At 34.4% G+C, this 24,279-nt stretch overlaps 1 protein-coding gene across 1 annotated transcript in view; it reads left to right on the forward strand.

The window, feature by feature from the left end:
* The window catches only part of Vps50 (VPS50 subunit of EARP/GARPII complex), a 116,729-nt gene extending 92,795 nt beyond the window's left edge, over positions 1-23,934 (forward strand). The window contains exons 23-28 of the mRNA XM_076861192.2: positions 9,974-10,122; positions 10,670-10,766; positions 11,774-11,932; positions 18,086-18,207; positions 20,037-20,226; positions 22,453-23,934. Of these exons, the coding sequence (XP_076717307.1) occupies positions 9,974-10,122; positions 10,670-10,766; positions 11,774-11,932; positions 18,086-18,207; positions 20,037-20,226; positions 22,453-22,572 (837 nt within the window). The 3' untranslated portion in view covers positions 22,573-23,934. The remainder of the gene's footprint in view (positions 1-9,973; positions 10,123-10,669; positions 10,767-11,773; positions 11,933-18,085; positions 18,208-20,036; positions 20,227-22,452) is intronic.
* Positions 23,935-24,279: the final 345 nt, after the last annotated feature.

Here is a 24,279-nt window from a genome sequence, read left to right on the forward strand (position 1 = left end):
ACTGCTAAGATGAAAATGAAGCAGAGTGTTGGGCAGTGATCTTGGAGCAGAGATGTGGAAAATATGAGAAGTGTGTTTTGATACCTTAGGTGAACAGTGTGAGCAGAAGAAAATTAGCAGTGAACTTCTCCTTGATCATTTGGAGATGTTTTGACCCAGTAAATCCTGTACTTCTTTTCTTTTCTTTTCTTTTCCCTTCCTTCCTTCCTTCCTTCCTTCCTTCCTTCCTCCCTCCCTCCCTCCCTCCTTCCCTTCCTCCCTTCCTTCCTCCCTTCCTCCCTTCCTCCCTCCCTCCCTTCCTCCCTTCCGCCCCTTCCCCTCCCCTTCTCCCTCCTCCTCCTCCTCCTTCTTTTTTTTTTAAATGCAGTTGCCCCTCAATATCTGGGACATTGGTTCCAGGAGGCACTGCAAATAGCACAGTCCAGATGTGCAAGTCCCTTGTATAAATGGCATCATATTTGCATATGACCTACTTTAATCATCTCTAGATTACTTAAAATGCCTAATATCATCGAAATGCTATGTAAATAGTTATATTATTTAGGTAATAACAAGGAAAAATCCTATTCATATTCAGTACTGATACTTCTTTTAAAAAAAATAGTTTTGATCTACAGTTGGTTGAATCCACAGATGTGGAACCCATGAATGTGGAGGCTGAGTTTAAGTCATGGTACTTACCTTGGCATACAGCATTTCTTCAGTATATGTTCATGGAGTAGACGAATAAACTCAGATCCCTAGGTTTCCTATTTCCTAACTTAATTTGTCTTTTCCCCCTGGCTTTGCTATCTATTTAATCTTAAATCTTCATTCAAATCAAGGATCCTTGTTTGATCAGACAAGCCCCCTCCCTTTATTACCCCGCCCTACCCCCATCCTGCAAAAGCCTTCATTTTGTTAACTCTGTTGGCTTTCAAATATGTTGGAACTTTTCTGTGTTTCATTTTGAATTCTCTTTGTTTGATTCTTAGCATGACCTTAGTCATCCAGTCTTATTCTACAGATCTTAGTCCACAGCCTAAATTTTTCTTGTTTTCTCGAGAAACAAGCTGAGGGAGCTATGGGTATAGCTCAACAGTAGAGCACCTGCCCACCACGTGTGAGGTCCAGGGTTCAGTCCCCAGCACTGGAATTTTTTTAAAAAGGGAAAGAATACCAGGATGGGTTGAAATTCACCATTGGAGTCTGGCAGTTTCTCTGTCATCTCTGTAGTTAATTGATTATGATTATCAACCACAGTTTCAGATTTGTTTATAATTTCCCACATAGATATACAATGAAATGGCCTGACCAAGTAAGTAAGCAGTGGTACTAAACTAGCTCTTCTTTGAGATGAGCTGCCACTCATCTGTCAGCCTAATGATAAAGTATCTATGGTATCTGCCTAACTTCTGTGATCTTTGGATAAGTTTTTTCCTGAACTTGTCTAATTGTCAAATTTAGAGATGTGTATTTAAAAGCTAACTGTGCTTTCCCTTGCCCAATAAATAAGTAAATTTGCCTGTTTTTACTTTTTCCTTAGTCACATTATCTTCTTAGCATATCCTTTCTTAAAGTCTTTATTGTTACCATGTCTGGAATCAAAAGATCGCCTGTTGAATGAGAAGACCATGTAAGCAGGTGTTCCTCCTTCAGTTTGTAAAGATCACTGCCCTTTGAAAGGGTCTCTGCAATGTCCTAATCTCTCTGGAGTATAATACAGTACAATACAAGTTCTCCTGAAATTTTTCATTAGTTTTCCATTTTTTTTCCTGTTAGTTTCTGTCTTTTCATACTGAAAAGCATTGGTTTATTATTTTAGAAAATCTATCATTTATTAGACTTTGTTCTCAGGTTTTTTTAAGTTGGCATATTTTCTCACTTCATTAATTCACATATACATTGACAGAGAACATTAATTGGTTTCTTGATGTTCAGTATATTCTTTGTGTAGTAAAATAGTTTATAACCTAATTAACCTGGATTCAGCTAGATGGAAGTAATGTTTTATTTTTATTTTTCTCTTACCTGTCAGTTGAAATCTTAATAAATAATTTTTTCATAATGTAATTTTTCTCCATAATATCTTCTAAATTTTTGCTTATCTCTAGACTGTTAAAGGCAAATTGAATCATCATGATTTTAAAAATGACACCTAAAATAATTTATTATGTAAATTCCATGTAAAATAATAAAATTTGTTTGACACATCAAAGAAAAGTCTAAGAAAAGAAGTTTGATAGAAGAAAAGTAGGAAAGGAAGCTGATGTTGGTGATAATGGTACCAGAAATGAGGGAATTTTTAATCTTCTATTTGGTGATGCTAACTAAATTGTTTGCTTTAAGACCTGTGACAGCTTTGAATTTTAATAATAAAAATGTATTTTAAATTTTTTCAGAAAAGTCTGTAAGTATGAATTCTCTTTGTAGTCATAAATGAATGGCAGGAAAGGCTAAAAAACCAAAATATGACTTTCATTGTGAAAATAAAGATTAAGATTTTATTTCTCAATCTTCGAGGACTTTATACCAGTCTAATATGTAAAGTCTTCCTTTACATATAGGCTGGTAGAAACTGAAACAATAATCCAGTTTAGGAGCTTTTCCATTTAAAGTGCACAATAAGCACATGCCATTTATTTATGTCAGTCTGACATTTTTGTGACTCTCTTGCTCTCTTCAAGCATATTACTTGAAATGTAAACATAGACCTTTAACCTTTAAGCAGATGATTACCATAATTTTTATGCCTAAAATGCCACTGACAACTAGGAACAAAGGAAGCCATTTAATCAAAACCTTTGTGATTAGGTGGGAGCAATCTCAGTCATTTCTGAATGTTTGCAAAAAAGCTGTTCAAGCAGAAGGGGAATTCACCACACTTATGTTGAAGGTGCTAGATAGATAAGTAGAAGTAGTTAGATAAAAGTAGTTTGATAGAAATATAGAAGTAGTTAGATAAATGCTTTTGGCCCCTTCTGTCATGGTGGAGATGATCTGCACTTCCCTCAGGGTACAGTAGCCCTTCTCCATTATGGCTATCACTGCCTAGCAACACTTCCTTTGCTGTATCCCAAATTACATATATAGTTAGTAACTAAATTCAAAGAAACTTTCAGTTTTATAAATATGTTGTATGTATAGTGATGTCTAATCATAAAAGAATGAAATTCAAAAGTAATTCTGCAGTTAAAAATTTATGGTGTTTGTGATGATCCTTGAGCTATTAATAGACTTAGAGCTTATACAGAATTGTCAGGAAGATCATGTCAGATCTAGTGTAATTATAAAATATTTCAAAAGCGAGAGTGTTGAGTGCTTAGAAGATTTTGTTATGCTATTGGAGTATAATACTTAAGCTTGTTATGGCATAGCTAAATCTGCCTTCTGGAACTATTTTCTATATATAAATATATATAGTATATTATTTATATTTATATAAATAATATAAATAATATAAATATATATAAATAATATTATTTCCTCATTGTGTCACTTTGGCTCCCCTAATCATCTTGCCCAAGTGAAATATCTCAATCTCCAGCTTCTTTTTTAGTTTTTAATGTTTCAAGGTTTTAGATCTTCTCACTGTCCTTTGATTTGTCCTTCAATAGACATTTACAACTCTGAGCTGAGAAGAAAATACTGAGTGCTTTAAGAGGTGCTGGAGATTCATAAAAGGGGAAGGAGTCACGTGAGAGGGTGAAAGATGGGACACATAGGCGAATAGTCTCTTTATTCATTCAACAAATACATAATGTGTGCTTAGGTACTCAGTGGTAGGCTGATGATCCATTTAGTGGAGGAAGCAGATAAGAAATAACTGAATATCTAATTTAATGTCAGATTGTGTCGGGAGCTATGAAAAACTAGGTAAGAAGGATGGAAAGAAAAGAGAAAAGTTACAGTTTTATTTGGGCAGAAGAAGACAACTCTACGAAGATAACATTGAAGCAGATCCTTGAAGAACATTGGGAAATTAGACACCCAGATAAGACCCCACTTGTTCAACAGGAGTTAAAGATTTAATCACAGGGGTAAGATGGAAAACCAGACAAAACTCTTGACCCATGTGGAACTTATTTTCTAGTAGGGAGAGCATCTTTTGGGAAACAGTGGGAGAAACAGGAAATGCAAAGGCCCTGGAGTGGGAGCATGCTTGGCCTCTTCCAGGAACAGCAGAGAGGCCCATGTGATTGGAACAGAGTAAAAGGCAAGATCATCAGTGATAGATGAGACCAGAGAGATAGCCAGGGACTAGATCATGCATTTTACTCTAAAAAAAAACCCAGGAAGCCATTGAAGAAATTTAAGCACAAGAGTTGATATGATGTGCCTAATTATTTAAAAGAGAATTATTTGGGCTGCTGTGTATAACAGTTTAGGAGAAAGATGAGGTGGTCTGTCCTAAAGAGTTAGTGGAAAAAGTAGTGAGGGATGGTAGGATTCTGGGTCTGTAGACTCACTGAAATTCATTGCTTAGAAGTGGGGTATAAGATTGAAAAGAATCAAGGATGACACTTAACTTGTAGACGTCAGAAATTACCATTACTAGAGGTAGATAAGACTTTTAAGAGGGATGCATTGGAAGAAGATATCAAGAGTTTAGTTTCAGATATCAAATGCACTAAAGGTAAGAGAGTTTGGGGCCAGGTATGTGAGTTTTATAGTCATTGGAGGGAGATGGCATAAAACTATGGGACTGAATGAAGTCATCAAGTGAGAATGTAAATGGAAGTCTGAGGACTGAACTGAGGGTACTCCAGTATTTAAAGTTCAGGGAGATTGACAAATGGCCAGTGGAACAGGAGAAAAAAACAGCAAAGTGTGATGTTCTGGAAACTATGTGAAGGAAGTTTTTCAAAATCAGCTGTGTAGGATGTTGCAGATCAGTTTGAGTATTCAGGGTTGACTGTTGGGTTTGAAGAGATTACCGGGGAACCTTGAGGACAGTTTCTTTGAAGAGGGACAGATGAAAACCTGCTTGGAATAGGTTTGAAAGAGAAGAGATGGGGAAGACTGTTATACTATTGTTGTTATTATCTTAGTTAACTGAGCTAATGGAGGGCTTGCTCATTCCAGAAGGCATGCCTAGCTAGGTCTTAAGGTACAAAAATAACAAAAGTTGTCCTCACCCTCCAAAATCTCTCCATGAGGTGGAGAGTCAGAAAACAGTCACTAATGTACCTTTTAAACTTGTGTCTGTCTGGATGGTGGAAACATGAGTAAGATATTCTTTGGAGACTGAGAAAGTTATAGAAAGAAGGTGGCTCTGTAAAAATGAGGAGGAAAGAACTAGGCAAATGAGGCAGGGAGAGCTGGTAAGACAGGAGTTTCAGTCAGCCAGGGATGGCAAGTAGCTAGTATGACTAGACCTTAGGGATATGTGGACCACCTCAAAATGAGGTTGGCAAGGTGGCTGTCATCAGTAATACCATGATAATGTGTTCAAACTCTTTTGCTGTAAGGAATGAATTTAGGTTTCCAAATCAGGGAAGTAACAAGACCACATTTCTATTTTATAAATATCTCTTCAATATTCTAGAAAAATAAGCCAGTTAACTGTGTGGAGACTAGAATAGAAACAGGAGATGCAAGGACAGCTCTACATTCAGGGGCTTATTGTTACAGTTTTTATTGTTTGTTTTGTTTTCTCCCCAAACTAGTTTTTAAATTTTGCACACAGAACAATTGTACGTATTTGCAGGGTACAGTGAGATGTAAATTCAGTGTACATCATGTAGTAATAAAATTAGGGTATTTAGCTTATTCGTCACTTCATAACAGTTGTCCTTTCCTGGTAGTGAGAATATCCAACGTCCTTTCTTCTTGCTGTTTTGAAACATTCAGCACAATAGAATTAACCATAGTCACACATTAACCTTAGTCTATAGCTGTGCAGTAGAATACCAGAACTTACTCCTGTAAATTTACAACTGTAAATCTGTAAATTTGTGTCTGTTGGCCAATCTGTGCCTCTCTATGCCCTTTTCCCTCCTTTCCCCAGTCAATGGCAGCCAGTCTTCTACTCTCTACTTCTTTAAATTCCACGTATGATTGAGATCACGTGGTACTTGCCTTTGTGTGCATGTCTTTTTTGACTTAATGTAGTGTTCTCCAGGTTTGTCCAGGTTGTCACAAATGAGAGGATTCATTCTTTATAACTTGAATAGTAAGTATTTCATTGTGTATATGTATCACATTTTTTTTGTTCATCCATATATAATTAGTTTAGTCCCATAACTTTACTATTGTGAGTAGTGCTGCATAAACTTGGGGATGTAGATATTTCTTTAATGTACTGATTTCATTTCTTTTGAATATATATCCAATAGTAATGTTGCTGGATTATATGGTATTTGTGTTTTTAATTTCCTTGGGAGGACTGTGGGGGTGTATCTCAATAGAGTGCTTGCCCTGCATTCTTCCCCAGCATCACACACACACACACACACACACACACACACACACACACAAATATAGAGTCTCCATACTTTTTCCCTATTGGCTATACTGGATTACATTCCACCACCAATGCCTATTATCTTTTGTCTTTTTTGATATTAGTAATTCTTGGAGTGTGGTAATATCTCATTGTGATTTTGATTTCCATTTCCCTGATTATTAGTGATTTTTGAGTATTTTCTCATATACTTATTCACCATTTGTGTACCTTTTGAGAAATGTGTATTTGGTCTTTTGTTCATTTTTAAATAAGATTACTTGCTTGGATTTTTTTTTTTTCCTTTGGAGTTGTTTTGTGTTCCTTATGTTCTGGATATTAACCTTTCATCAGATTTAAGTTTTTCTCTTATTCTATAGGTCATCTCTCTGCTTGTTATTCTCTTTGCTGGGTAGAAGCTTTTTATTTTGATGCAGTTTGTCCATATTTGCCTTTGTTATTTCTGCTTTTGGGGTCTTGTCTGAAAAATCCTTGCCTTTTCCAGTGTGTGAAGTGTTTCCTCTGTTTTCTTCTAGTAGTTTCATAATTCAGGTCTTACATTTCAGTCAAATCTATTTATGTATTGTTTTATGTATTAGGGAGAGAGACGGTCTAGCCTCATTCTTCTGCATGGGGATATACAGTTTTCCCGAAACCATCTGTTGAAAAGTCTGTCCTTTCTCCATTGTATATTTTTGGCATCTTTGCCTAAATCAATTGTCCATAAGTGTGTGGATTTATTTCTGAATTCTTTATTCTGTTGCATTGGTCTCTGTGTCTATTTTTATGCCAGTACTGTGCTGTTTTTGGGGGGGGGGGCGGGTTTTGTTGTTCCTGTAGTTTGTAGCATATTTTGAAGTCAGGTAGTGGGATGCATCCGGTTTTATTCTTTTATACCCTATTAACCTATGGGATATAGCAACAGTAGTTCTCAGAAGGAAGTATATAGCAATAAATGCCTATTCAGACATTCTGTTTATTTTATTACAAGTAATAATTACTTTTTCATCATTATCTGTTATTTAAATTTATTTATTTGGATTAGTTCAGTTATGACTGTCAAAGGATGGGAGGCCCAACTAAGTAGTGACATCACAAAGGAACAAGAAAGAGAAGTGTCTGTTTAATTTTTTAGTGATGGAATATATATGGAAGGTGAGGAGGAGTGGCAATTATGAATGATTCCAAGGTTTCTCATTTAGACAGTTATTAAAAAGCCCCTAGAATTGAATAGTACAGGCAACCAGTTGGTATCATACACTGTCTAATTTCATGAATTATGTTTTGTTTTCTTTTGCTTGAGTGTATTTGCTCCCTTTCTAACTGAGGCAAATAAATAAAAGGGATGTAACATTGATTAACTTGCACAGTTCTATAATCATCATTCTCCCTAGAGGAAGAACAGTTATTCTTCAGATAAGGTTTTTCTTTTTTTTTTTTAAGAGAGAAGTGGTGATTTTTTATTGTTTATTTTTTTGTTTTTGGTAGACACAACATCTTTTTTATTTTTATGTGGTGCTGAGGATTGAAACCAGCGCCCCTCATGCATGCCAGGCAAGTGCGCTACCTACCGCTTGAGCCACATCCCCAGCCCTCCAGATAAGTTTTAAGCGCTAATTAAGTAATGAGAGATTGAGAGAGACTATCTTTAAAAGAAGATAGGAAATTAAAAGGAATTTTTGAAAATAATATCATTTTCTAATTTGAAAGGTTTTGCAATTTATAAAATTATAGTATTTTACTGAATTTATAAAAATAAATCATAATTCCAGAATCTTACGTAGTTGCCAACATTTTTATTCACCTGGAAAATGTTGGCTATTTGGGATTATAGCATTTCTTCAAACAGTAATCTAGATTTACATTTTTGTACACATTTAGATTTGTTTACATCCATTTTTTGTGCTAAAATTTTCTTAGGAATCTTTTGGCAATTTTTTACTTATATTTGCATTTAATTGTGCTGTGCATTCATGTTCTTACCTTGAAATTCCCATAACCATTTAATGTTTTCCATACTGAAAGTAGTACATGAACTGCAGATAATAATGTTTATCATCTCTTTTGTCCCTGTCATTCTATTATTCAATCAAAAATTTAAAACATTTTACTAAAGGATTGGATAAGGTCAAAAGTTACCTATATACAGGTAAACTTCAAAAATAGCACAACTGCTTAGTATTTATTCTATTTTTTTCTTGCACATTTCTCTTCTGGAGTTTCTTTTCAAAACATAATGAATAGAGTTTGTTGCCATGTCATTATTAGGAAAACTAAGATTATAATTTCCATTTCTAATTCAAGCTACTTGTTAATAGAAATGTATTTGGTTATGAAAGTTCTTCGCGACCTTTCATATTTGATATTATAATATCATTAGTATTGCTTTGATATTATAATATCAAAATATATATCAATATATAATATCATTAGTATTGCTTCGAGTCATTTGTTTAGACCCATGCTCCCATGAAGTTGTTCTTTTTACAGTGCAGTTGTGATATCATCAGCTTGACTGCCTCCAAAACAACAAGATTCTCTTTCTCTGACATTGAATGAGCAACTTTGGGCATATGATGATGTCAGTATTCTAAACAGCATTCCTTCATAATTAACTTGCTCACCTGAATGTATGTCTGTGAAACGAACTGACAGCAATCCTCTGTCAGCTACTCCAGGTGGCCAGTTTAGTGCCTTCTTAATTAATACCTAAGTCTCAAAACAAGCAACAGGCTGTTTGTTTGTAATACAGGATATTTTTCTGTGAGTTCCAAGAAGGTATATAACTCACATTCAAATTATTCCTTGCCTGACATCAAAATACTGGAAAGATAAATTAGTAATGAAAGGATTGCTAGTGAAAATGGCATCAGATAGAAATAAAACAGATCTACAGTCTAATGAGTTTTCCTGGTCTCAGGTTAGGCTGCCTCTTTCCTGTTGACTATGTGGCTATTTATCTAAACCATTGCCTATCTCCTGGACAGTACTGAGAAGCCCAACACACCCTGCTCTGCACATCTCTTTCCTTCTCAAGAAAAATCTCTTCCCAGACATATACAATGTAGTTTGTCAGTTTACACCTACCTTGTAGTTCTGCCTTTTTTCTGGAGATTATATCAAGGTCACCTTGATAAAGATTTGGGTGTGAAATGGTTAATTAAACCCTACTTTATGATTTTGTCAGCTTGGTTATGAAGGATCAATTTCATTTTCCTCATGTATAAGTTCTTGAGGGGCATCTTAATATTGTTGCTATGAAACTTGATTCATAAAGATTCATTCTGTTGGCAGACTCATGGTCTTGCTTGGAAGATAGCATATAGTGTTGTGTGATCTACAGAATAATTTTCACTTAGTTTAAAATGGAAAGTTCCAATAGTTACAAAACCAAAAAGCAGGGAGAGAAAAAGAGCTAAAATTAAGTGTAATTAATGTATGCCAATGTGTGTTTTAATTGCAATTCTAATTTTGTCAAACCACATGAGTTTGTTATCATTAGATATGCTGTTTCAGGTGTTATGTAAAATATGTGTGTTGTATTTTCAGGAAGTTTCAGCTGATCCTACTGCCACACTCACAGCAGCAGAAGAAAGAAAGGAGAAGGTACCCAGCCCACACCTCAGTCACCTTGTGGTTTTGACATCTGGAGATTCATTGTATGGGTTGGCAGAAAGAGTAGTAGCCACAGAATCCCTGTAAGTTGTTAAAAACAAAAACAAAACAAAACAACAACAGTAGGAAAAAAAACACAGTTACTTTGTCATTAAGTATGGAAGAAAAGTTAGAAAGGTGAACATGTATAATTAGTTTTCTAGCTGTATATGACTGCCACTTTTAAATATCACTTACCTGGTTCTTAGAAATATATGCTAACATAGAGTACCAATTGATTTTTAAAACTGCATGGTTAGTTATCAGTTATACAAATGAAACGAATGAAGTCTTATAGATTTTGATCTTCAACAGCATAATTCTTGATTTAGGTAAAACTTTTAAAATCTGTTATGATATGCTTTATGTATTCCTATCAATAACCGAAGATTCTACATAAACTCTACATACATTATCAGTTTTACATGAACTCGCCCTTGGTGTCAGCAAGAATGCTTCCATTAAATGGGAATATAACTCTAATTGTTAAAGTTTTGCTTTGAGATTTTAAAAGATTACTTATACAAAAAACATTGGCAGTCTCTAAATCCTGCAAGGTTTGTTTACACAGTGATTATTTATTTTCTTTAGGGTATTCCTGGCTGAACAGTTTGAATTCCTTCAGCCACATCTGGATGCTGTGATGCCAGCAGTCAAAAAGCCCTTTCTGCAGCAGTTTTATTCTCAGGTCAGAGATGGTTTTTGTCATTTCAATTGTGAGCAAGATAGGACTGTCACAGACTATTAGGTTGCTTTTGTTTTTTTACTAGAGATCAGTCTCCAGGTCCCAGGAGAACTGGATAAAACATTCAGTCATGGATTCCTGTGTTAAGTAAATACTTAGTAAGCACCTCCTAGAACTTTTAGCCTAGTGAGAGAGAAAGAGAAGGCCAAGTTATAATAAAACTATATTTATAATAATGCATAGTAAATGTTTATTATGAAGGAAAAAAGCCATGTCAGCATATTTAACTCAGACAGAGAAGGAGAGAGTTGTAGTTGAGAGAAGCCTGTGTGGAGGAAGCTGGACCAGGTGGAAAGAGTGATTTGGGGACATATTCCAAATTAAGGGAACAGGATGTATCAAGACCAGAAGATGAGAGAGAGCATGGTGCCTGTATCGGCTGGGGAAACTAAACTTGTCAGAGTGGGGAAGAGGGCTAGTGATGAGGGCTAGAGTGACATGCGAGAGCAATATTATAGAAAATGCTCTCTCTCTGGAGTTGGACTTGATTCTCAGGGCACCAGGAAGCTATTGGAGGGATTGAAACAGGAGAGCATTTTCAGGTGTGTGTTTTAGAAGGAGTCTGTTGGGGGCGGGGTGAAGAGTGGACTTTGATGATAAGGCTAGGGTCAGGAAACCAGTTGAAGACTCAAGTATGCAAGTGAGAGATAATGGTCAGGTACTGGGAGTGGAAATGGAGATAAGTGGAAGGGTCTGAGAAATAGTTCCTAATCTTCATGAAAATCTCCAGGTCCCTTATAATTGTAATGTTAATGGTTTCAAGTTTATTCAGTATCTCAAAATTGTATTTTGAGTAAGGGCTCCGCCCTCTCATTAAAATACTTTCATAATTCAAGTCTCCAAATATAGTGTTTTATTTTTATTTTTAGATATGATAGATGCTAAAACTGGCAAAATGTTCATTATAAATTAAAAAGTAATTGTCTTCATTTCTGTAAAATGTATTTTAGACAGTTTCAACTGCTAGTGAACTACGCAAACCAATTTACTGGATTGTAGCTGGTAAAGCCATCGATTATGAACAGATGCTGCTCCTAATGACTAATGTGAAATGGGATGTAAAAGAAATCATGTCACAGCATAACATATACGTAGATGCATTGTTAAAGGTATGATGTTCTTCAGATCCAACCATTTACCAGCAAATGACATAATTTTATTTTTCTTTATGACTGAATAAAGTGCCATTTTATACACACACATCTACACACATCCACACAAATACATACATATATAGATATATATACATACATGTTGTGTGTGTGTGTGTGTGAGAGAGAGAGAGAGAGAGAGAGAGAGAGAGAGAGAGAGAGAGAGAGATTTTCTTTATCCATTCTGTTCATGTTTACCTAGACTGGTTCCATAACTTGGCTATTGGGAATTGTGCTGCTATAAATGTAGGAATGCACGTGTCACCTATGGTGTGCTGATTTTAGTTCTTTTGGATAAATACTGAGGAGTGGGATACCTGGGTCATATGGGTCTATTTCTTGTCTTTTGAGAAATCTCCATACTGATTTCAAAAGTGGGTGTATTAATTTGCAGTTCCACCAGCAACATATAAGTAAGTATTCTTCTTCCCTGCATCCTTGCCAGAATTTAAAGTTATTTGTATTCTTGAATGCCATTCTAACTGAAGTGAGATGAAATCTCAGTGAGTTTTGATTTGCATTTCCTTGATTTCTAAGAATGTTGAATGTTTTTCATTTATTGGTTGCCCGTTTTCATTTCTTTTGAGAAATTCCTATCAAGTTTAAATTTGCCCATTTCTTGATTGGGTTATGTGGTTTCTGGTTTTGTTTGTTTTTTGGAGTTCTTTATATATTCTGCATATTAATTCTGTACCAGAAGAGTAGCTTCTCATATTCTGTCAGCTCTATATTCGCACTCTTGTTTGTTATACAGAAGCTTTTTAATTTGATGGCATCTCATTACTGATTCTTGATTTTATTTCTTTAGCTTTAGGAGTCATGGAAATCAGTGCCTGCACCTACATGTTGGAGTGTTGACCCTGTATTTTCTTCTAGCACTTGCAGAGTTTCTGGTCAGATTCCTTGGTCTTTGATACACGTTGAGTTGACTTTTGTGCATGGTGAGAGATAAAGATTAGTTTCATTTTTCTAGGAGATCTAGTTTGATTTTTTATATATAGGTAGTTCCAGTTTTCCTAGCACAATTTGTTTAAAAGGCTGTCTTTCCTCCAGTGTATGTTTTTGGTATCTTTGTAGAGTATCAGATGACTGTAACTATGTGGACTTTTCTCTGTATCTTCTATTCTTTTCATTGGTCTTCATGTCTATTTCTTGTTTCTTTTTTCTTTCTTTTTTTAACTCTTGCTTTGTAGTATAATTTGAGATCAGGAATTGTGATGCCTTCAGCATTGCTGTTATTGTTCAGAATGACTTTGACATGGATCTTTTATTCTTCCAAATGAATTTTAGGGCTGCTTTGTCTAGTCGTGTGAAAAATGTCATTGGTATTTTGATGGGGAATGCATCCAATCTGGAGATCACCTTTGATAATATGTCCATTTTAACAATATAAATTCAGCCTATCCAAGAACATGGGAGGTCTTTCCATCTTATATCTTTTTCAGTTTCTTTAGCATTTATAATTTTCATTGTACAGGTCTTTCACCTCCTTGGTTAGATGTATTCCAAGATTTTTTTTCTTTTTGAGACTATTGTGAATGAGATTGTTTTCTTAATTTCTTTTTCATCAAGTTCATTATTGGCATACAGAAAAGCTACTGATTTTTGTGTGTCCATTTTATATTCTCCTACTTTGCTGAGTTTGTTTATTATATCCAGAAGTTTTTTGGTGGAGGCTTTTTTTTTAGGGGGGCGGGTGGTGGAGGGTCTTCTAAATATAGGATCATGACTAAAAACAGAAACAATTTAACTTTGTCTTTGCCTATTTGTATCTCTTTAATCACCTTGCCTAATTGCTCTGGCTAAAATTTCAAGTTCTATAATCAAATAGGAGTGGTGAGAGTCCACTGAGTCAAGAAGATATTTCTGTTTAGGTAGATGTTATTTCTATAGTTTAGTGTGTATAATCAATAGCAAGTGACCTTGTCCTTGATAATTTCAAGTTATTTTTTCTATGAATCATTACTTTTGCAACATGTCATGCAAATAGCTCTTTGTATTCAGTGACTTGCATTTATAAGTTTCCTGGAAAGAATCATACTCTATTTTTTTTCAATTTATGTATGAATAGATATTAATAGATAACCTGACATGTGTCATGCTCTAGTAGAAATACTGGCAATATAATTGTGAATTAAGGAACTTACATGCCCTCAGGGAATTTACATACCAGAGCAGAGACAGCAGTAAACAGATGAATTGACATGTAATGTCAAGTGATGAATAGTGCTGCAAAAAATAATAATAATAATAAAATAAACCAGCTAAAGAGAGGAAGGAAATGACAGGATGTGAGTGAGAGAGAAACACCATTTATATACTCTAGTCACAGAAGGACTTTGATAAACTGAGTGGAGAAGAGGCCTGAAGGAAGTAAGTAACTGAGCCATGTGGGTATCTGAGGTGAGGAAAGAAAATCTTAGAAAATGAAAAAGCAGTTTTCAGAAAGTTTTGTTTTTGCATATTTGCCAATGAATAGAAATTGACTTTTTAAAACACTCCTTTTATCTCATTTTCACCATCCTTCTTACCTTCTTATCAAAGGCAATAAATAGTAGCCTGGGACATGTGAGAACTGATAAAGCTGTGGGCTAGGGAGAGCAGCATAGTAGTCTGTTGTACCCACTTCCAGCTACTTATGATATCCTTCTGGAGTCCTCTCCCCACATTCAAGGGACTTTGAGTAAGCAGTATAGAGGAGTCTCCATAGAGATATAAGGGGTGAGTGAAAAACAGGATACTTTGTGTTTACTACCCTAAACTTCAAAGAACACTTACCTTGAAAAATAATGAAAGAAGAACTCTTTGTTTCTAAAACACTCAGGAGATTTCAGTTCCAAATTTTAACTTGAAATATAAAAGATAAATATAATTTATAAATATGTCACCCCCTCTTTATTAACTATTGTGTTTTTGAAAAGTTGTGACATGCTGTTTTAATCCATGTAGGCTACTGTAACAAATGCAGTAGACTGGGTAGTTTATAAATAACAGATTATTGTTATTTCTCACAGTTCTGGAGGTTCAAAAGCCCAATGGGGCTGGAGTTGTAGCTTAGCGGTAGAGCACTCACCTAGCATATGAGAGGCCCTGAGTTCGACCCTCTGCACCACATAAAAATAAATAAATAAAGATATTGTGTCCAACTAAAAACTAAATATTAAAAAAAAAAGCCCAAGATTGATTGGGTAGCTGGTGTGAGGCCCCAAATTCTTATAGATGTCACCTTCTTGGTGTATCCTCACATGACAAAAAGGGGTGTGGCAGCTCTATGGGGCCTCTTTGTATTAATTATTTAATTTAATTAGGTATATATGGCAGCAGAATGAATTTTGCTTCATTGTACACAATTGCAACACAGCTTTTCATTTCTCTGGTTATACACCATCTAGCATTGGACCATATGTGCAGTCATACATGTACCTAGGGTAATGATGTCCATCTCATTCCACCATTTTTCTGGCCCCCATGCCTCCTCCCCAATCCTCTCTTTCCTTTGCCCAATCAATTTCCTCCATTTTTCTCTTGCCCCATCCCCCTCCATATGAATCAGCATCCACTTATCAGAGAGAATATTCGGCCTTTGGTTTTTTGGGATTGGCTTACTTTGCTTAGCATCATATTCTCCAACTCCATCCATTTACCTGCAAATGCCATGATTTTATTCTCTTTTAATGCTGAGTAATATTCCATTCTGTATATATACCACAGTTTCTTTAGCCATTCATCTATTGAAGGGAACCTGGGTTGCTTCCACAGTTTAGCTATTGCTAATTGAGCTGCTATAAACATTGATGTAGCTGCGTTACTATTGTAGGCTGATTTTAAGTCCTTTGAGTACAGACAGAGGAGTGGGATAGCTGAGTCAAATGGTGGTTTTATTCCAAGTTTTCTAAGGCATCTCCATACTGCTTTCCAGATTAGTTGCACCAATTTGCAGTCCCATAAGCAAAGTACAAGTGTGCCATTTCCCCCACATCCTTACCAACATTTATTGTTGTCTGTGTTCTTAATAACTGCCATTCTGACTGGTGTGACATGAAATCTTAGAGTAGTTTTGATTTGCATTTCTCTAATTACTAGAGATGTTGGACTTTTTTTATGTATTTGTTGGTTGAATGTATGTCTTCTGAGAAGTGTTTGTTCAGCTCCTTAGCCCATTTATTGATTGGGTTGTTTGGTTTTTTTTTTTTGGTTTTTTTTTTTTTTTTTTTTTTTTTTTTTTTTTTTGGTGTTAAGTTGTTTGAGTTCTTTATATATCCTGGAGATTAGTGCTCTATCTGACATGTGTGTGGAAAAAATTTCCACCCAAAATGTAGGCTCTCTTTTCACCTCATTGATGGGGCCTCTTTTATAAAAGCATTATTTCTCTCCATGAGAGATCTACTCTCCTGATCTAATTGTCTTCTAGAAGGCCCCACTGCTAATACACCATCACCCTGGGAGTTGGGATTTCCCTGTATGAATTTTGGGGGAACACAGACATTCAGAAACAGCATATGCCAACTGTAGTACTCACAGGGATGCAAGAAAGAAAACTTATACACTCAGTGATTATATATGATAGTAGAAGGAGGCTAGTGGCTTCAATTATTCTTAATTCTAAGAAACATGATTATTATAGAGAAGAACCTATAACAATTAGTGTTATTCAGGTTATTAACTTGAACCCAACTCTGTGCAACTTAAGTAAGGCCTTCTTTAAGCAAAAAGTTAATTATCTATGAGAACTTTTATTCTTTCACTACTACTTTTCCAAGTTTAAATCAGGTGAAAGCCTGCTTTTGTTGTCCCCAGAGAATTGTAAAATGAAAAAGTTTTATTATTCATTTAACAGCCAGCATTCTTGAACATTGAATTTAGCAATAATTAGAATGTCATTTTTTACAGGAAGCATATAGCTTTATTTTTAAAATAGGTATTAATGAGAATTGTTAGATTGTGTGACTCTTGAAATCCAAAGCTATTTATCATAGCAAATGAATAAATAACTAAAAAAATACTACTGCTCTGCTAGATTCATGAAATGAAACAATAGATGAAGAGCAAATATTTATTTAACTCTAATTTTCATAGGTAAGCTTAGCGAATTGGCAATCCATTTTAAAAAATAATTTAAAGCAAGCAATTGTTAAAAATGAGTCAGTAAGAAAATTGTGGTTTAAGAAGTAGTAAAAGAGCAAAAGATAACACATTAATCGTTACATAGTAGGTTGACTGGGGATGATCAGATTTGCTATTTTTTCTTTCATATTGGAACATTTGAACATACATCGGCTCTAACTTAATATTGTGTTGCTTCTCTATTCAGGAAACATAATTAAAACATAATTTTAAGCTTTCACTTTATTTGAAGTAAATTGCCAAGAAAGGGTCAGCAGTCTTTATTTTTATAAATGAACATATTTAGTTGATAATAGTACAAAGAGACCTTTCATTGAAGGATGCATTATCTACTGCTTTTATGGAATTATTGAGGTTAATCAATATTGTGTGTGTGTGTGTGTATGTGTGTGTTTAACAGGTATGTCATAAATGTTGACAGACAATAAAAATGTTCCAGGTTTTTGGTAGGAAATAGAAAAATATTTTTTCTTTGTACTAAAGATTTGTAGTTATGACTTTTAAATTATTTTGTATATTAGAATTTATTTAGTTTCACAGAATATTTAAGGAAAGGAATAATTTTTCAGATTGCTTTCCAAAGAGTATAACCACAAATTAGAAATAATTAACTTTGAGTTGAAGGCTTATTTTTTTGTTTTGTTTTTTTTTGTTTTCAAACTGGGTTTCTCTCAAAGATTTTTTAAAAACCAAATTTTGTTCATTTAGCTCTTTTAGTTCATTGTGACAACCATTGGCAATTTTGAGTTATAGATACATTTGGACATTGTTAAAGATAAAATGGAGTGTATTCTGTACTATACATAATCTGTTCATAATTTTAAAACCTGTATATTACATCTAAATTATCTTTGGCATTGGTCTTTTTTTGTTTTGCTTGGTTTGATTCTAAGTCTTTGTTATTTTCTTCATTCACTTTTATGGGAAAGCACTGTGGTATTTTTTTATAACGATAATCACATAAGGCCATAACTTTTGTCTTCTTAGGAATTTGAGCAGTTTAACAGAAGGTTAAATGAAGTTTCTAAGAGAGTTCGGATACCCTTGCCTGTGTCTAATACACTTTGGGAACATTGTATACGATTGGCTAATAGGACTATTGTGGAAGGGTAAGTTTTTCTGGGCAGCACCCTGTTTCTTAAACAATAAAATACATGAATAGCATTAAATGTTAGCAGTAAAGGATGGAGAGAATTGGTAGAAATAACAACAAATAGTAGATAAGTTTGGAATCTGATTAGAGAATAAGCCATAAATTTCACCATGCCTGTCTCTGTATTTTATTATCTTCTTAGTAACAAAGAATCAGCAAATGGATGAATGAAGAATACAGAAGCTAATGGTTACCTGAAAATTAAACAAATTATTAGTATTACCTAATAATAATATCTTTATAATAATGATTATTTCCAACATTTATTTAGCACTGTTATTTATAGAACCAGACATTTCACAGGATTATATCACCAAAGCCTGAGTTACCTTCTTTTGATAGATACTGTTATTCTGTCTATCAGTGATAAAACTTAGTCTCAGAAATCAAGGTTCAAAAAGGTACATAACTTGTCCAAGTTTAAAGGTTGAGAAGGCATATGGACTCCTGATTTCTGATGGCAAAGTCAATCCTCATAACCCATGTATCCCTGTTAATCATTCTGTCAGTTAAAACTCTATAAATCTTCTATGTGTTAAATTTATAGATCAGTCAGTAGTAATTCTGCTACTCACTTGTTTGTCCACAACATCTAGAACACAAAAAGTATCAGTAATACATTTAAAACATTTCCAAAAGGCATAGAGCTATTTTAAAGACCATGCACAGTGATCTAGAGTTACACATCAATTGAATTTTCATACTCTTGTTAATCTAATTTCTTCTTAGTTCTCATTTGTTATAAAAGAATGAATTAGCTGGACACAGTGGCACATGTCTGTAATCCTAGCGGTTTGGGGGGCTAAAACAGGAGGACTGCGAGTTCAAAGCCAGCCTCAGCAAAAGGCAAGGTGCTGAACAACTCAGTGAGACCCTGTCTCTAAATAAAATGCAAAATAGGGCTGGGAATGTGGCTCAGTGGTCTAGTACTGCTGAGATTAATCCTTGGTAGCCAAAAAGCAGAATAAATTAATAGAAAGGTGATGGTGATGAAATGACAATCATCTTGGCAAAAAAAAAAAAAAAAAACTGAACAATCTCAACTGAAAAGTATTTTCAATAAATTTGTGTAGAAAAATGAGTAATGTATGTTAGACTTCAATATAAAACACTTAGGAGAAAAAGCTTGATTACTTTAATATTATAATTTGTGATTTTCTTGCAAATTTTCTTAGGGGAAATCCCTTATATCCTAAGGTTGAGTTTTCCATGGTATGTAAGATTGATTAAAGAAATGAGACACTGATTTGAATAATAATATGTCTGTACTGTTAAAGTTGATATATTTATCCTTATTGCTAATCCACCTGAAAATGCATAGTGTTTTAATAGTGTAGGGTATTGGAATAAGTCTGCAGATTGTTTTATCATGGAAGTAGTATGGTATTCATGGGAGAATTATTTCATTTGTTTCCTTTGCGTTGAATAGTTACAATATTGAATAGTTTAATAAAACTAGGATTACTTTGGAACATTCAAAGCTTAGTTTCATCAATAATGCAATTAGCTGCAGAGAACTAGAGTCTGTAGAGAAATGAAGAACCTTGAAGTTGCTTGATATCTTTGCTTTGCAAATAGGAAACTTGAAGACCAGATGGGAAAAATGACCTTTTTATTATTATTTTTTTAACCAGGTAGGTAAATGACAGGGCTCGAACACAACTCACTCCTGACACAAGACTCATGTGCTTTTTTTCCTGAACTCGCGTATTTCTGGACAGTCTATCCAAATGCGGTTTAGAGAAGAGATGGTTATTTATATTATCTCATTATTGTATATCTTAGATATGCCAATGTCAAGAAGTGCAGTAATGAGGGTCGTGCCTTGATGCAATTGGATTTTCAACAGTTTTTAATGAAACTTGAAAAGCTAACAGATATTAGACCCATTCCTGATAAAGAATTTGTAGAAACTTATATCAAAGCCTACTACCTAACTGAGAATGACATGGAACGCTGGATCAAAGAGCACAGGGTGAGTTGGAAAACAGTTAATTAAGTTTTCATTCCTTTCCTTTGTGCTTGTCTGAAATCTTATATAATTCAAAACCATTAAAATGAAAAAAAATTTGCTTTTTTAACATAAATTACTTAGGTCAGTTCTTTACAATACTAAGACTGTGAATATACACAGCTCTTTACCTAATCAAATTCTTTTGAGCCCTTCTGAACTATTCACAGTAATTATCTGGATATACAGCCAAGTCAAAACATTGACCATATTTTTCCTGCAGTTGTGTTGTAGGAAAAAGCTAAAGCTGGTTAACATCAAGAAAGATTGAATACAATAATATTGTAATGATTCCTAAGCTATATAGTCTGTTATAAAATTCAAACCTTCTTATACCTCTCAGTAATGCAGTGGTAACATCATTAGGGCGCCATTATTAGTGATGATTGATGGTATTATTTAAATGGCTTACTTAATGTGTACCCAGCATTAAATATTACCTTTGATACAAATTTGATTATTTTTCTTTTGTGTAACATGTTTAGATAAGTAAAGAAAAATACTGTTCATTTTTATTTAGGATACTGAATTTTTAGCACAGTTTAACTCAGAACACATCACTTAAACTTGCTTGGTATGGGGACCTTTCTGTATGATTCTTATATCATTTGTCTGGATAGGCAGTATGTGAAGATGGATTTAATGAAAATATGCAAAGCATAAAAAAATCATCATTAAACCTTATTGCTTTAATAAATCCAGTGTTCACATTTACTTAGGCTATGAACATCATGGGTAAAAGTTAAGTAACATTTCATTTGGGTAAGAAAAATAAAGAATTATTTGTATTTACCTAATCTGACTCATCCTTTTGAGGCCGAGTTTCTGTAAAAAGAGGAAATGAACTTTAGCCTAGAGCATCAGCATTAGATGAATTTTGGATGAGCTTCCCACTTGTGTGTTGGAAGCTAAATATCGAAGTAGATGTTATTTTCAGTGATTCAGACCAAGTAATCCAAGAATTGAGAAAACTTCCACACATTTTGCCCCAATGATGTTTGAGAACCAAAATGCTAAATCTGTGTGTAGATGGACTACTGAATGTTGCCAGAATCCACTTAGTGGATTCTGTAAATACTTCCAAGTTGATACTGAGAAAGAGCACAGCTTTGAAGCATTCATTATTTAGTGCAATAACAATATCCATTTGGGGATTCCTTGTTTTAATGTAGGGTACTGAATATTTTTAAGTTGGTATTTGGAAGAGCTTTAACTTATTAAATGTCTGTATTCAATGACAATTTCTCAGCAGCAGCAGGGACTTTCCAGAGAAACTATCTACAATGGAAGTCCAGTGCCGGATGGCGATGGATACTCACTGAGTGCTGACTGGTTAAATGAAATTCTTTGCCAGGTGGTGACAGTTGCTCTTAGAGGGCAAAAACACAAGCAGAGCAGTTTGCTAGGCTTTTAGACGAACTCTTCCTCATACTTTGGAAGTGTATTGTCTTTAGTGTTTACTTAAAATAAAGACAGAGGTGATACTACACAATAATCATTCCCCGTCTGATCTCTTTATGTTCAACCCCCAGAACCAAATCATTGTGCAAACATTTCTGATGAAATGCTCTTCATTCTCATCCTAGCAATTCATTGTCTGAAATTCAAGAACCAGTTAGATATGGATAGTGAAAGATACTCAGTCTTAGTTTTATACACTATCTACCAATTTTAATACCAGGTTTTAAAAATAATAACTGCCTGATTCTTGTTACCATGTTCATTTTTTGCCTCTTAGAAAAGTTGTTGTTCAGTTGGAGGGTTTTTTTTTTTTTTTTGGTTGTTGATTTTTTATCAACTAAAGTTTTTTTTATAGAGTAATCAGATTTTTGAAAGTTTGAAACTCCTGTATATTTTGATAATTGAATAACAAAGAATACCACAGAAATAAGCAAAAAAAAAATATGTCCTTTGAAGTGATAAAAAGCAAGCAAGGGCACCTCAGATTGCCTTCAACATTAAAACAGATCCTATTCCTTCCTGATTAAAAGTGTATATTACACTATCCTCATTCCTTGTTTTTAGAGCTCAGTAAGCAACTTTTCTTCTGAGTCCTAAGTCTAATTTCCACTTTTTGTCACTGGTTTAAGAGCTCAGAGCTATCCAGTACCCGAATATCTGCCTGTTCTTTTATTGCATTGATAGATCCATGTCTTTACTATTACTAAATCTGATTCTTTCTTTGAGCAGGAATATTCAACAAAGCAGCTGACCAATCTGGTGAATGTTTGCCTAGGATCCCATATCAATAAGAAAGCAAGACAGAAACTTCTAGCAGCCATAGATGATATAGACCGACCTAAAAGATAATGAACTCAGCTCGTTTTCCTCAGTGACATCAGTCTCAGCATACATGACATGAAAGCCAGTTTTCATGCACTCCTGACAACTGTCTGCTAAGAAAACTCTGTGCATGTCCTTTCCAACTGGAAAGTGGAAAACATTGAAGTGTATGTGGTGTTCTCAATGGCTTTACATGCTCTGGTGTCTTCTCTTCAGCTTTTGTTGTAATCCTTTTCCTGAAATGATATTATTGCCTCATCGTAACTATTGTTATTTGACTACAATTATACATTTACAGAAGAATGTATCATAAATTATAATTAGAAGGAACATTGGCTAATATATCTATGAGCAGCTTTTAGAGAGTGAATTTATGTTGGCATATTTTCACTCTCTGAACTTTAGTTCTTACTAGGCATAATAAGAAAGGGTTAATGTATAGTATTTCCTAATTATGAGTGCTGCATGAGAATTAAAAAGTACAAGTAAGTAAAAGAGTTGAAAAATCAGTATGTTCTGTTTTTAAATGTCAAAATTTATGTGAGTGAATTTGGTTATGACCAAAGTGATCATAAATGATGAAATTTAATAAATATTATACTCTTATTGATCAGCCTGTGTGAGACTGTATTTTGATATTTTTACCTGGCAGACAGATTTCATGAAAGTGTAATTTAATTTTTAGCACATTTCTAATTATTTTATATCCAGAATCCAGTGATGAGAAGTAATTTCATTGTGTTTGCCTTTTCAGTGTCTGAGTACTATATAGAATGATGATTATGCATTTTTAAAATCTTTCTTCATAAAAATATTCTATGGAGTAGGATATTTTATATAGACTTTGCTTTTTTTGAATTCAACTTTTTGTCGTAGGACAGCAAAACCTGGGTTGAGTAACTCAGGAAAGAACTGTGTGGTAATCAAGCCTAAATGTAGGGTCATATGTTCATCTGCTTAAATATGTGCTTTGTAACTCAGGTGTGTAATAATAGGAGCGTAGCCAATGATGAATTTCAGAACTCAGTTAGTCTCTAGTAATGTTAAGTACCATTCCTCCAAACTTTGGAATGGAGCCAGGAATCATCTTAACAATATATGACATGACATGAATATCAATTTCCCACGCATGCACTTATGGCAGCTATTTAATAAGAAATTTTGTGTGTATGTTCTTTCTGACTGACGAATGGATGACCTCTACGCTTGAGTGATGTTGGCACAGTGATTACTGTGCATGATCTGTAACATCAGTAGCTCACTGAATCCAAAGGAGTTTAATTGGAAATGGGCCTTGTGTCCTGGGAGTCTTGAGGTGCTGAAGTGAAAGGCATTGGGTGGCACATGGTCAGGCATGGAGGTGTCCATTCATCCTTGCAAATGTCTAAGACCTGTGTATTATAACATGAGGCACTTGTAGCATATTTTTGTATATGGGTGTGTATATGTATTGGAGTTGACTTTTATTTTGAGCCTCTCAGTTCACAGTTCACTTACTGATGATTTAGAACTTTCCTTTTGTAAAAAGATGATCTGCTTATAATACTAGATTATGTACTTATAAAATATATTCTGCCTGTATCATTTATCTACATACATGCAGCCATTTGAAGAAAATAAACATGAGATAAGCGTGGTTCTTGTTTAAATGGCACAGTCAGCTATGCACATAAAGAACTAATCAATCTAATTTATCTTAATAGGATATCCTTATTTTTTTTTCACATGGATTTT

The sequence above is a fragment of the Callospermophilus lateralis genome, chromosome 1 (genome assembly GCF_048772815.1).
Source record: "Callospermophilus lateralis isolate mCalLat2 chromosome 1, mCalLat2.hap1, whole genome shotgun sequence".
NCBI classification, from domain to species: Eukaryota; Metazoa; Chordata; class Mammalia; order Rodentia; family Sciuridae; genus Callospermophilus; species Callospermophilus lateralis.